This window comes from Pleuronectes platessa, chromosome 23, assembly GCF_947347685.1.
Source record: "Pleuronectes platessa chromosome 23, fPlePla1.1, whole genome shotgun sequence".
In the NCBI taxonomy this organism is placed as follows: domain Eukaryota; kingdom Metazoa; phylum Chordata; class Actinopteri; order Pleuronectiformes; family Pleuronectidae; genus Pleuronectes; species Pleuronectes platessa.
Window position 1 is genome coordinate 9,954,202 of NC_070648.1, and position 12,581 is coordinate 9,966,782.

At 41.9% G+C, this 12,581-nt stretch overlaps 1 protein-coding gene across 1 annotated transcript; it reads left to right on the plus strand.

The window, feature by feature from the left end:
• The first annotated feature begins 4,716 nt into the window (after positions 1-4,716).
• On the plus strand, positions 4,717-11,694 carry syt4 (synaptotagmin IV). The gene is made up of 5 exons (XM_053416398.1): positions 4,717-5,051; positions 6,753-7,372; positions 7,487-7,810; positions 10,789-10,909; positions 11,296-11,694. The coding sequence occupies exons 1-5, from the start codon at positions 5,018-5,020 to the stop codon at positions 11,613-11,615; spliced, it is 1,419 nt and encodes a 472-aa protein (XP_053272373.1). The 5' UTR covers positions 4,717-5,017; the 3' UTR covers positions 11,616-11,694.
• The last annotated feature ends 887 nt before the right edge of the window (positions 11,695-12,581 follow it).

Below are 12,581 nucleotides of genomic sequence, written 5' to 3' on the forward strand. Positions count from 1 at the left end.
CTGAGCGGTCATGAATTACTGTCAGAGAAAAAAAATCTAATTGTAGGTAAAATAAATGGATCAATCCAATTGTATATGATTGGAAGCGTTCATACAGGCTAGTGCAGTCCAAATAGCTACACAATTGACTGATGAGCCAAGAAATACAAAAAGAAAAACAAATGCTACCAATGAAATCACATAGAAAAGTGTAATATAGTAGTCTAACTAAACCTAACTTTTGTCTGCGTCTTCTACTGATGCCATGACAAATTTTATCTACAATTGTATCTTTGATTTTCTTGAACTTGATCATACGCTTACTTAATGTGTGAGACATTTGTTTATCCCCTCTCTGGTTTCATTTCTCTGTTCCATTTAAGAAAGCATGTGTTGCTAAGGTCGGACAGTTAACTGAGGGAACCGGCCCTTTCATACTCAGAGTGAAACCTTGAATCATTATAGAAGAAGGTTTTTATACATTTGTGGTAAACAGCAAATTATTTTCAGAAAAACGACAGGAAACACCTGCTATTGCTGCTACAGAAAGGGGAATCCCCCCCCCCCCCCCCCCCCCCGGCACCCAGCTGCACAGTCATAACAGTACGACATTGATCAGTGGAATTTTCTATTACAAGGATTATCCACAAAAATTCTCTTATCTATTTTCGACAGTTTCTCAGCCCAGCGAAAGCAAGTGTGCAGCAAAACTCTTGCAGTGAGTAAATCAAGTGGGTAAATAAAAGTTATTTGACAATAGCTGTATGACTAGAGTACACTGAGTTTTTTGTATTTTTCTACAGCTATGTGTAGATCATGACCCATGTACATAGGTAACAAGAGCCTTGTATCTCAGGAGGGGCAGTCTGTTGTGCATACAAACAGCAGGTGGACAACATCCTCAATCTGAGACCATATAAAAGCTGACTTTCACGATGCATTGGGTCTCTTCTCTGACGATTGCTGCAGTGATCTATTTTCTAACTATTTGCTTTACTCATAGTGTTGATGATGCATGACTCAGCATTGAATTAAATGTGATCCAGCTCACGGGTATAAATCATCTGATGTTCCTGTGATGGAAATTCATCTTGAGATTTGAAATAATGAAATTGTCGGACTGGAGTTGCCATTGAGTCTTTATAATAGTAAGCTCTGCAGAGTTTACACAACAAGCATAGTGCTCAGGATGGAACAACTGGCTGAAAGTGTGAAAAAGCCAGGACTTATACAAAGAGGCGTTTCACAAGATAATATGAAAAACAGAAGACATGCCAGAACTAATACAAAGAGGTGCTTCATAAAACGTAATAAGAAAAAAAAGTTATGAAATCCTCCTCTTGTTCTATCTGCTATGTCCGTCCGCTGTAGCAAACTCCCTGTTTGCCAAGGCCACAGCAGTGAGAAACCTGGTCAGTTGAATTTTCCCTTAGATTCCTTCTTCACATTGCTCATTGTTGCATCTCATGTGATGTGTTGTGAGTCCGGCAACTCCTAACACATAAAACCTAATAATCTCGAGGGCCCTGAGGCCTCAGGTCGACCACATGTGTAATATATATGAAAGTATAGGTCACACACAATATTAAAGCAATTGAAATATGTTTTTACTCAAACATTCCATAACAGGGACTTTTATTGAATTGAAGCGCTACAATAAAGCTAATGTTCCCTTATTGTTTCTGCGATAGAAATTTGACCTGGTGAGACTTCTGAAATAAAGAGATTGGAGAATAAGAGTATTTTATTCCTTGCAAGGAATGTTTCAGGCGTGTGCTTTTTAATGCAGATGCAATGAAGAAATGTGACTTAACGGCTGCATCCTAAATGTGTTGGCGAGGAGATAGCATCATGTAAGGTTAGGGTGTTGTTTCGGTCAGCTGAGTTATTTGAATAAAGGACAAACCCAATCCAACCACAAAGTAAACTAAAGCTCACTATAGAATTCAGGTGACCTCAACTTTTGCAAGACATGAATAGACAATGGCCTCACATGCTAGACAGTTGGTGCACCATAAAGTTTATGTCGAGCTTTACCCTAGATGGAAATGTCGGCTGTAAGCATAAACTAAGAAGTTATTAAGTCAATTTCCATTACAGTAGTTAACATACATTATAGTTTACATGATGAAGTGACAACATTTTGTGTTTTGATTATTGTGAAGGAATAGTGATTCGCTTTTTCCTCCTTCAGCACCATTCTTTTCTCAGACATTTAGATAATATTTAGTAGCAGAGTCCACATGGTGGAAGAAATAGTTTATCGTTTGTCAGCTGAGAACACACCAATAGCATCCAGCTGGCCCATTCCCCAGTGGCAGTTGCCATAGCAACCAAGGCCATCAAGATATCATGGACCAAGACTCCAGTCTCGGGAGGTCGTGTCTTAAAACAGGGGCCTTCAGCTCAGGAACAGACTTTATCTTCCCTTCAGACACTTTGTAAATATAATTCATTGTTTAGAATTGATGTTAATTTATATGACAGGGTTGGCAGGGTTTCCAAAATAGATGCGACCCTCAGACCTGGTCTGAACCTCTACTGATGGCGTTAACGGAAAACCACAGTTCAAGGTGTTTCCTCAATCCTTCGAAAGCTGTATGACTAGAATACACTGAGTTTTTTGTATTTTCCCACAGCTGTCTATATAGATTACGACCCATGTACATAGGTAACAAGAGCCTTGTATCTCAGGAGGGGCAGTCTGTTGAAAATAATCTGAATTTTACACCATATAAAGGCTAATATATGTTAAAATATTATATAAAGGTCTTAATTGTGTTTCAGTAGTTCTTAATATTGGAAACGTTCATTTAATGTTACTTCTTTTTTGTTTTGAAATGTTTTGATGGCCTTTTTTTCTGGGACTCTGATATTTCTTCATATCTTTCAAACTCAACATAAGACTTAAAAATATGAAATGCAAACTGTACAACTATGTAAAATACAATGTTAAGAATATGAAGCTGAAATAGTTTATAAATTATGTTTTATAGTGGAAAATGTACACAATTTGGCTTTTCCATTGTGGTGGCTGACAATTATGGGCTGAGCCAATGTCATTGCAATTACATTTTGATGTTTGCAAAAATCTCGCAACAATAATTGAACAACTCATATTTGGGCATAACTTACCCCAACATTTTCTTAAGATCACATGCAAATATGTTGTATTTACTGCAAATGAAATTTTAAGAGTGTAATTCTCTTTTCTATTCATAGTAAACAGACCCAAAATTAAATATGGCCCTTCCAAGATCAGAGCCAAGTTTTTTAACTCTTTGGAGCCTCTGCATTTCAAACACAAACAAAATATATGAGATATGTATAACACGTAAATCTGTTCTCAAGACAACAAACAAGAGTAAAACTGTGAAAACATGCAACACCCTCTGGCTCCAGCCTCTTCGTTTAAAAGCCAGAAACAGTGGCAATTGTCCAAGAGCCTGTGCTGAAATGTGAGGGCGATACCATCTATATTGTACAAGATTGCAAAATTATTTTCTTTACTGTGGCCACCAGGGGTCAGTGTTTGATCATAATAAAGGCTACAGTAGTGGATAATCCAGAACAGACACAATATCTGAACAGATAAAATGATTTATATCATATTGGTTATTTTACTTGGACAAACTATATTACACTTAACAAGTCGACTCAGACCACACACCACAGTATCATTGGGCAACATGAAGAGTGTACAAATTGTTTTCCAATGGCAAAGTCCTGTTTGCCCTCACACATCCTAAAAAAAATAGAAAAAGCTTCTGTTCAACTGGGGGGGGGGCAATTGTCCAAAATATTTCAAACGTATTTATTTTATTTTCTGTTGATTTGTTGTCTTAGTTTTTCTGTCTCTCCTTGTATTATGTAACATGTTTTATTTGTAATAAAATATATAGTGTTCCGCATGGCATAGGCCTAGAACAGCATTGAAAGGGCAGGTGGCTCTTAAACACTACTTAAGTGTTTTGGAAGGTTTATTATGACCTGTACATTACAGATAATGAATTAAGTGTATACTGTATAGACGACACTTCAGACTATTAAATGAATCAGTCCAATGAAGTCTCTGTCAATATTTACTTCAATTATATCTGATTCGGCTGCAACAAAGTTTTCTTCTGAGACTCCAGAAGTGTGTTGTGGACTCAAACACTTCACCCACCCCTTCATCGACATAGTGGTGAGTAGATAATGAGTAAATTTTCATTCTTCGGTGAACTATCCCTTTAACCCTAAAAAAAACAAACACACACACACTCACAGGTTTGCAAAGCTATACTTGGACTTTGCATTTACTACCATTCATCGACAGCCAAACAAAAACGTTATCTTAACCAATAACAATCCATGACAAATCATACCTATAACCCATAACCTTACAGCAATTCAAATGTTATCCTTAGTCTTAAACAAACATTGTTGCCCCATTGTGGACCAGGGTTTGGTCCCCTTGAGGTCTATTGGTCCGGGAAAAGGTCCAACAGAGGTGGCACACACAGGAGGTGAGAGACGCAGATTATCAAACCTTTCAGTCCCCCCACCATCAATCTCTGGGATTGGCAGCCTTGTTGTGATGCTTCACCGGGGGTCCTGTTTTCACAGCCAGCCTCCGTCACAACTGCGTCAGCACCGATGAGCTCAGCGTTACTGTCAGGGGCGGGGGGGGGGGGGGGGGGGGGGGTGTGGGTGAGAGAGGAAGAGATGGATTGAGACGGAGGAAGGAGAGAGAGAGAGAAAGAAGAGGGAGCAGGGTGTTGCCGCCTCTGAGACACACTCACGCATCACAGAGGAACAAGCAGCGCGGTGAGAACAGGGCGTCCCTCCGCGTCTCCTCCTGTTTGTGTTTGAATCATTGAAACATCTTTAAATTATTAAACCTCGTCGGAGCTGAAGTGATTGCGGAGATATACACACACGCACGCACAGAAAGAAAGAAACGCGCACATCGGGAGAGCGAACCCGCCGGAGAGCAGAGAGGGAGCTCGGTGTGGAAGCGGAGCGCCGGAGCAGTTCAGCACCTCGGACAGCGACCATGGCGCCAGTGGTGGAGGAGGCGGCCCAGCTCGGTGAGTCCGATCTCTGCTTCACCTGCCCGGGGGGCTGCGGGTTGGACAATGTGGGGGGTTCATGGTGCTCGTTAATAACAATAATAATAATATTTGATTCACCCACAAAAACCTATTTTCCAGGCTGTGGAATTTAGATTTTTGTTTAAAAAATATGGATTAATACTCAAGAAGTACTGGAGTAATAATACTCAAGAAACTACTTGAGCACTTATTTAGCTGGTTATTGTGTCAGTGGAGACTTTCAGCCTCCATTTTGCGGCTATAGCTCCAGCTAAACATCAGGAAAAAGACCCAGCAGGGTGGAAGTATTTTACATGTACGATATAAACAGGTATTTATATTACTTGTATCTGGAATTGAGTAAGAGTTACCGAAGCGCTACAGGAGTCGTTCCCCCTCCCCTGATATCCCGCTGCTGTCTTGTTGTTATTGTCTTGAAAGACTGAAATATTGATGAAGGGAAAGGGAGAAAACAGGCTTGTAAGAAGGATGTGATTTGACTGCCTCTCCTCTGTGCCAGTGGATGAGTCTGAATGAGATCAGATGAGTAATGCATGTCAGAGAGATGCCACACCTTCAAATATCACAGCAAATCAGGCTTAGAGAAAGTCAGTAAATGCCATGCAGAATATGAATTCAAATGGTCAGAAATGCCAGCAAAGACGATAAGCTGTTATTTAATATAACTTTTTACTTGTAAAGAAAAATAGATATTGTTTACATGTATTTTAATGTAGCCAGGCAACCAGGCTTTTGTATGATAAAACTTTAAATATATAATCAAGATGTTGCGATATTGATTTATCTGTTGTGAAATACACCCACCCCACCCAGCTCCATCCCTCTCCCTCTGAAAGGGTGTTAACCTCAGTGCTTTTCCACTGAGCCACCCCCCGATCTGCAGGAAATATGGTCCGGGCCTTTCCTCCTCTAATATAGACCTATTAAATTGCATGGGAAGGCAGCTCTGTTACTGTTTTTGTCGAGTCACAGTTCAGCACCATGAAACAAAGAACTGGAGTGTTCAGTGGCAAAAAATCCCTCTAATGTGTCTCCTTAATAACGCTCAAGTGATACTAGAGGATATGACTTTGCCATTCAAAGAATTAAGGTCCCAAAACTTTTCAAAAGAAAAGGGCTTTGGGCAAATTCCTCCCTCCTGTACTGTACTGTGATGATGCTCCGCACAAAAATAATCTGCGTAGTACGGTGATGTTGGTTGAAGTATTTCAGGCAAAAAACCTTCCCTTACCTGTTTACACTGTAGTTCTGAATATGATGGACTGATTATGGAGATAGTATTGAATTATCAGAATGAGTTTATTTGTTTCTCCATTTATGCATCTGCATTCAGCCATTAATAAATCTGCCATCAGGACGGCAGCCAGTCACGTTACGCAGTTTTTACAGCAGTTCATTACCACCACCATCTGTTTCCTAATGAACTGTTGTGGCCCTGTCTAATATCTGAACGCAGTGATGATGATTCTTCATCAGGGCTGAACAGATTGATGGTTGTTTTCATCTCCATCTGAGTCAGGACAGCAGCCTCTGCCAGTCAGGAACAGTACAGTAACATCTGGTACTTCACTGTTGCTTGTTTTTTGTTTTTTTTGGGGTGGGGTAGCAAAGGTAGATGTTTTATTAATGTTATTTTTTTTCCACTCCTTCCCTCCACCCTCCTGTTCTCCTTCACAGTGGCAGTGCCAGTAGGTGTGGCCATGGTGAGTGTCTTTGGCCTCGTCTTCACAGTTTCAGCCTTTGCGTGGATCTGTTGCCAGCGTAAAAACACCAAATCACAGAAGACTCCTCCTTACAAGTTTGTGCACATGCTCAAAGGGGTCGACATCTACCCGGAGAGCCTCAGTGGCAAGAAGAAGTTCGGCACACCTGCCGCCAATACGACAAACGACACTGGTAAAACCGATGTCAACGGAAACTGCCACACCATGGCGCCAATTAGTCCGATTGGCACAAGCAAACTGGCGTCAAGTCCAAATGGCTCCCGTCCGGCATTGCATCTGGATCTGGAGAAACGGGATCTGAACGGCAACTTCACCACCAAACCATTTCACCACCACCACCATAAGGTCCGGAGCTCCCCAGACCTGGAGCTGCCGTCTCCCCATGCAGGGTTTACCCAGCCCGGGATAATGGATCGCCGTGACCTCCCTTCACCATCGAGCACCCTCTCCAGCCAGGCGCCCACCCCAGCCGTGGACAAGCCCCACGCAGAGGAGAGGGAGAGTGGGCTGGGAACACTGCACTTCTCCCTGGAGTACCAGCCAGAGAGGAAGGCATTCATCGTCCATATCAAGGTGCTGTTTGTGTTTTTGTGTGTATCTTCATAATGAGTTCATTGATAACACTGAAAAAGATTCCACTAAATCTTAAATAATTGATTGATTGTTTGAATTGACTTTTTCATCCAGGAAGCCCATGGCCTGACCCCGACTGACGAACAGTCAATGACCTCTGACCCCTACATCAAGCTGACCCTGCTGCCGGAGAAAAAGCACCGGGTGAAGACCAGAGTCCTGAGGAAGACTCTGGACCCCGCCTTTGACGAGACCTTCAGCTTCTACGGGATCCCACTGGCCCGAGTGTCAGAGCTGGCCCTTCACTTCATGGTGCTCAGCTTTGACAGGTTTTCCCGCGACGAGGTCATCGGGGAGACCCTCGTCCCCCTGTCCGGGATCGACTTGTCCGAGGGGCGTGTTCTGATGAGCCGAGAGATCATCAAGAGGAATGTAAAGGTAAGATGTGAGGAGATTGATTAGTGTTGTTCTGTTTAAATCTTCAACTTCACCTTATACTTGAATTGATCTCAATATCACCATTGATATCCTCAATCCATTGAGGATTTCATTTCACTGGAATAATTCTGACAAAATTCACATTCACAGTAAGTTAGCTGATTTTGCAGCAGCAGTCAATAATCCAGTCCTATCCAATAATGATAATTTCCCTCAATGGTACATCAGTTCCTGCGTCACCAGTTGCTAAGAACACTGCAACAAGGCTGTTTGGATAAAGATATGAAAACAAAAATATTCACACAAAATCTGCGTCTTGAATAAAAGGTCACATTTTCTTTGCAAATACATTAAAAGGAATCCCCTTCATTGTGTCTCTCTCTGGTTAGGTTAGAAAAGTCATTATTAAATTAAGCCAATTGAGAGAACAGACGAGAAGTTTGTGTCTCTGTGGGGACACATATTGACTTTATGTGTTGCACCATTATGGATTTACGAGCTGATACTGAGGCCGGGGGTTGTGCATTTTGTTTCAGTTTATCATCCTTTTTTTTTTATACAACTCCAGATGTCAGATCTAACATGACGTGGAACGTTTCCTTTCATACACAATTCTTCTTTGCAAATAAGGTTTAGACAATTGAATCATCTTGATTAATTTCCTGTTTAATTAGTGATCATTTTCATATCTAAACAGCATCAGAGAAGTAACACAAGGTCCAGTTTGAAAGGGAATAGACTCACACGGACATTTACACTCCTCGTAGAGTGTATGGAATGATATCCACACCACACTATTATGGATCTGTGGGCTGCTTGTCAGTAATCTTGTGCTCAGGCCGGGCTGTTCCTGGCAACCGTGAGGGCCACTAATGTACAATAGCTCATTTCCTGTTTCAGAGGAATGTCATCCATTGCAGTATGTTTTCCGTGCCCACGTGAACAGAAACAGTATAAATGCACTGAACTAGGATTATGGGAACAGGTAGGGTTGCATTACATTTGTTGAATTTAAAGGATGGAGTGGAAGGTGATATCTACATCCTGTTTTTTAGATTTGACTGTGCTTGAGCATTTGATATCAATGTAATTATAAATGCTTGGGTTGATGTGGTACTTTGCAGAGCTCTGCTAAAACAGCAGCTCTGTGCCTACCAGGACGAAACGGATATGTTCTTGCACACTTCAGCTTCCCCAGAGGAAAATGAGATACCTGTAATATCTTTAACAGTGCTGAGAAACATGGCTCTATTCAGAGGAATATAAAAGCCCTATTCCCTCTCTGCAGAGCTACCCCTTTATTTTCATCACCAAGATCTTAAAATATGTTTTGCTGGCTTCAATTCTATTTTCTCATTTGGGTTCCACGAGAGACACATCTAATAAACCTCAGCTGTAGGGAGGAGTCCGTCCTAGTTGAGCACGTTTTTGTGCAAACAATAGATAATCTTTCTTACAAGAGGTTTGATGTTGGCAGGTGCGAAGAAAAAAAAGCTTGACCTCTTTTATTGAATTGCTGTTATTCTGGTGCATTGTATATTCTCTGTTTTTGAGCAGAATATACTGGCAGTGTCTAAGATACAGTGCACGTATTGAGTGTTGATGGTGCACAGCCCTGCCACACCCTGATGTGTTACACACCTAATCTAATGAATAGACAGAATACTTCACTGAGTATTACATCTGATGTTTAAATTGTGGTTATGTTTATGAAATACAGTGAGATGTTTTCTAAGATAATTATTAGTTGATTGTTCTGCTTATGTGACATCCCCTTTGTTCTCGTGATCAGAGGCACCTCTTTGAAAATTGGGGTGGTGGCTCTCTTTGTCTGCATCGCATAGATTTTGTCCCAATGCTTTTGTGTGTGTGTGTGTGTGTGCGTGGGTGTGTTTGTGCCTGTGAGCCATAGCGCTTCCTGGTATTGATACGACATGTTACAGGCGGTGTGTACATTGCCCAGTTTACTGCATGATGACACCAGAATAAAATACAAGCACTTATTCTTCAACATCCCCAAGGGAGCAGAACAGAAAAATACCGCTAGCTTTCACACATTATGTATTTTCTGATAGCGGGACACCGGGTCAGGGGTGGAAGTCACTCGTCGCCGGTGTGCTTTAACTCCTCATTACCATGGCAACCGTGAGCCGAGGCGTGATGTCCCGTTAGATGTGATCACAGCCTCGAGTCTCTCGGGTGTGGGCAGAGTAGAACAATAACACAGGGACGGCTCTGATGCAGAGTAAGATGAGGGAGCTTCTTAGGGACTGGTGAAGAAATGAGAATATGCCCCAAAGGCAGGTGGTGATTGTATCATTAATCATAGGCCCTGATGCCATTTGTAGCATAGCTGCATTTTTCATCTCAACATTTTCAATAACAACACATTATATAGTGCTTTTATTGGCATTGTAAACATTTTGCATTCATTTATTAATTAATAACTTCTGCAACCTTAAACTAAAAATGTAAATGTGATTATTTTTAACCTGAAGCTGCTATATATATATATATAATATTTATATCAGAACATATTGTTAAAAAAAAGTATATATTAGGACATAGGTCTTCTGTTCAGCCTCTGTGACAATATTCAGGGTCAGGATAAGTTTCCTCTTAAATTCAAGAAATCAATGTGTTTAGACATGTTAGTGGTTCCCAGTACTGCATTGTTTCCTAATTAATTTCATTGTGCTATCAAGTTTAAAACATATTTTTGCAATTTTGAAATCTTGACGGTCTGATTCTTCATTTGGCTCTGACAACTGAAAGTCTCTTCACTTCTGTCTCCTTTCACACCTGCCATGCCTGTGTGTGTCTTGAGTGCCCAGCACATGTTTCAAACAGTGTAGCAAGCTTTCAAGATGCAGTCACAAAACGTCAACCCATGTCTACTGTTATACTGTAATTATGATGTAGAAAACTCATGGGTTTGAACATCAGGTTTTCACCACTCTGTGTCCGTCTTTCCACAGAAGTCCTCGGGCCGAGGTGAGCTACTGCTCTCCCTGTGTTACCAGTCCACCACCAACACTCTGACCGTGGTCGTCCTCAAGGCTCGCCACCTGCCGAAGACTGAAAACAATGGACCCACAGGTACATTCCCTTTCATATAAAACTCTAACATTTTTGTGACTGAGTTTATTCCGCTCTTCCTGTCCCCAGGCTACTTGGGATGTTGTGATAGTTTTTATAATGACGCCAACGCACATACGTAATCTGATCAGGATGTGATAGAGAGCACTTAAGAGACAGCTCAACTCACACACACACATACACACACACGCACACAAAGTGTTTGCACAACCAGCCTCATTTGTCCTTGTTTCTATCATCCATCATTTCCGCTCCATCGATCACTGTATTGATCTGGCGTAGGAATAATCTGCCACTCTGCAAACACTGCAGGGATGGATATCCACCATTCCCGTTTTCTTCTGTGCGTACTTTCTTCATCCGTGCTTATCCTTCTTCCTCTCTAGATCCGTACGTCAAGGTGAACATGTACCACGGAAAGAAGCGCGTGTGCAAGAAGAAGACCCACGTGAAGAAGTGCTCCCCCAACCCCGTCTTCAATGAGCTTTTTGTCTTTGACCTGCCCTCCGACGAAGGCCTCAGGGACACCAGCGTGGAACTGCTGCTGATGGACTCAGACACAGGCAACTCACGCAGCCCCAACAGCGTCCTCGGGCGCCTGGTGCTGGGCACGTCTGCGGCCAGCACTTCTGGCGAGCACTGGAGGGAGATCTGTGACCACCCGCGCCGCCAGATCGCCAAGTGGCACGCCCTGTCGGAGGATTAGAACCCCCGGATTCTGGTGTCGATATCCTATCAGGTCCATCTACGAGAAGGATGGAATGAGGATGTGCAGGATCTGTCTTGCTCGCCAGTACCCATTGGACTTTCAGAGAGGGCGGGTGGGAAATAAGGGGGAGGGGACTTTGATGTTGTGGAGAGGGTCATTTAAGAGATGTCATCATTCAATCGATCATTCAGTTGCTTATCTTTGAAGTTATTTGGGTTCACTGGGGAAGGCGGGGCGTGACAAAGGGGACCCAATAGCTTTAAACGATCCCAAAGACTGTCACCGAAAACCACCTGGTAACATGCAACACCATCTCCATGGCAACAAGCAATTGTCACGGTAACCATGTGCTGTGCAGAATGTCTTAAATGTCACTATTACTCTTCTTCTTTTCTTCTTCTTCTTCTTTTCTTCTTCTTCTTCTCTTTCTGCTGCTCTTCCTTCCATGCATAGTAACCTAGTCCATCGAATGAAAACCACACCTGACGATGCTGTAAAAAATGTTGACTATTAAAGTTTATTTTGTAATGACAATGTTTTCCTCATAAGGATGTAGATTGTTTTTATTTACGGTCTTTGTTTTGTTATCTTCTGGTTGATTTGTTGAACATATTTTGTAAGTATAAGTGGTATTTCATAGATCATTACAGGAAAGCCTAAATTAGGTGGTTTGAGAAAAGCCCGGGACAGACTGAGTGCATCCGGGGACTGTAACTGTGGACGCATTTCTGTGTGTGTTTTGGTATGAGAGTGATTGTGCTGGCGCGACTGTGAGTGTGTGGGTGTGCGTGCTAGCTCTGGAAACACGAGAGCCACATCATGTTTACTGTAGGTGTTTTGTCCCCTTTACTGTGAGCACAAAGACAGCTGAAATGTAAATGTATGTACCTTACTATAAAATATGGCAAGTTCTGAGAAAAGTAAACTGAATTTGCAGTCTTTATTTCACATGACTACATGTGA

Bases quoted from the DNA above. Each gene is read 5' to 3' on its own strand.
- syt4 (XM_053416398.1), top strand. From the start codon at position 5,018: ATGGCGCCAGTGGTGGAGGAGGCGGCCCAGCTCG. The intron at 5,052-6,752 runs GTGAGTCCGATC...TCTCCTTCACAG, and splicing joins GGAGGAGGCGGCCCAGCTCG to TGGCAGTGCCAGTAGGTGTG. The intron at 7,811-10,788 runs GTAAGATGTGAG...GTCTTTCCACAG, and splicing joins TCATCAAGAGGAATGTAAAG to AAGTCCTCGGGCCGAGGTGA.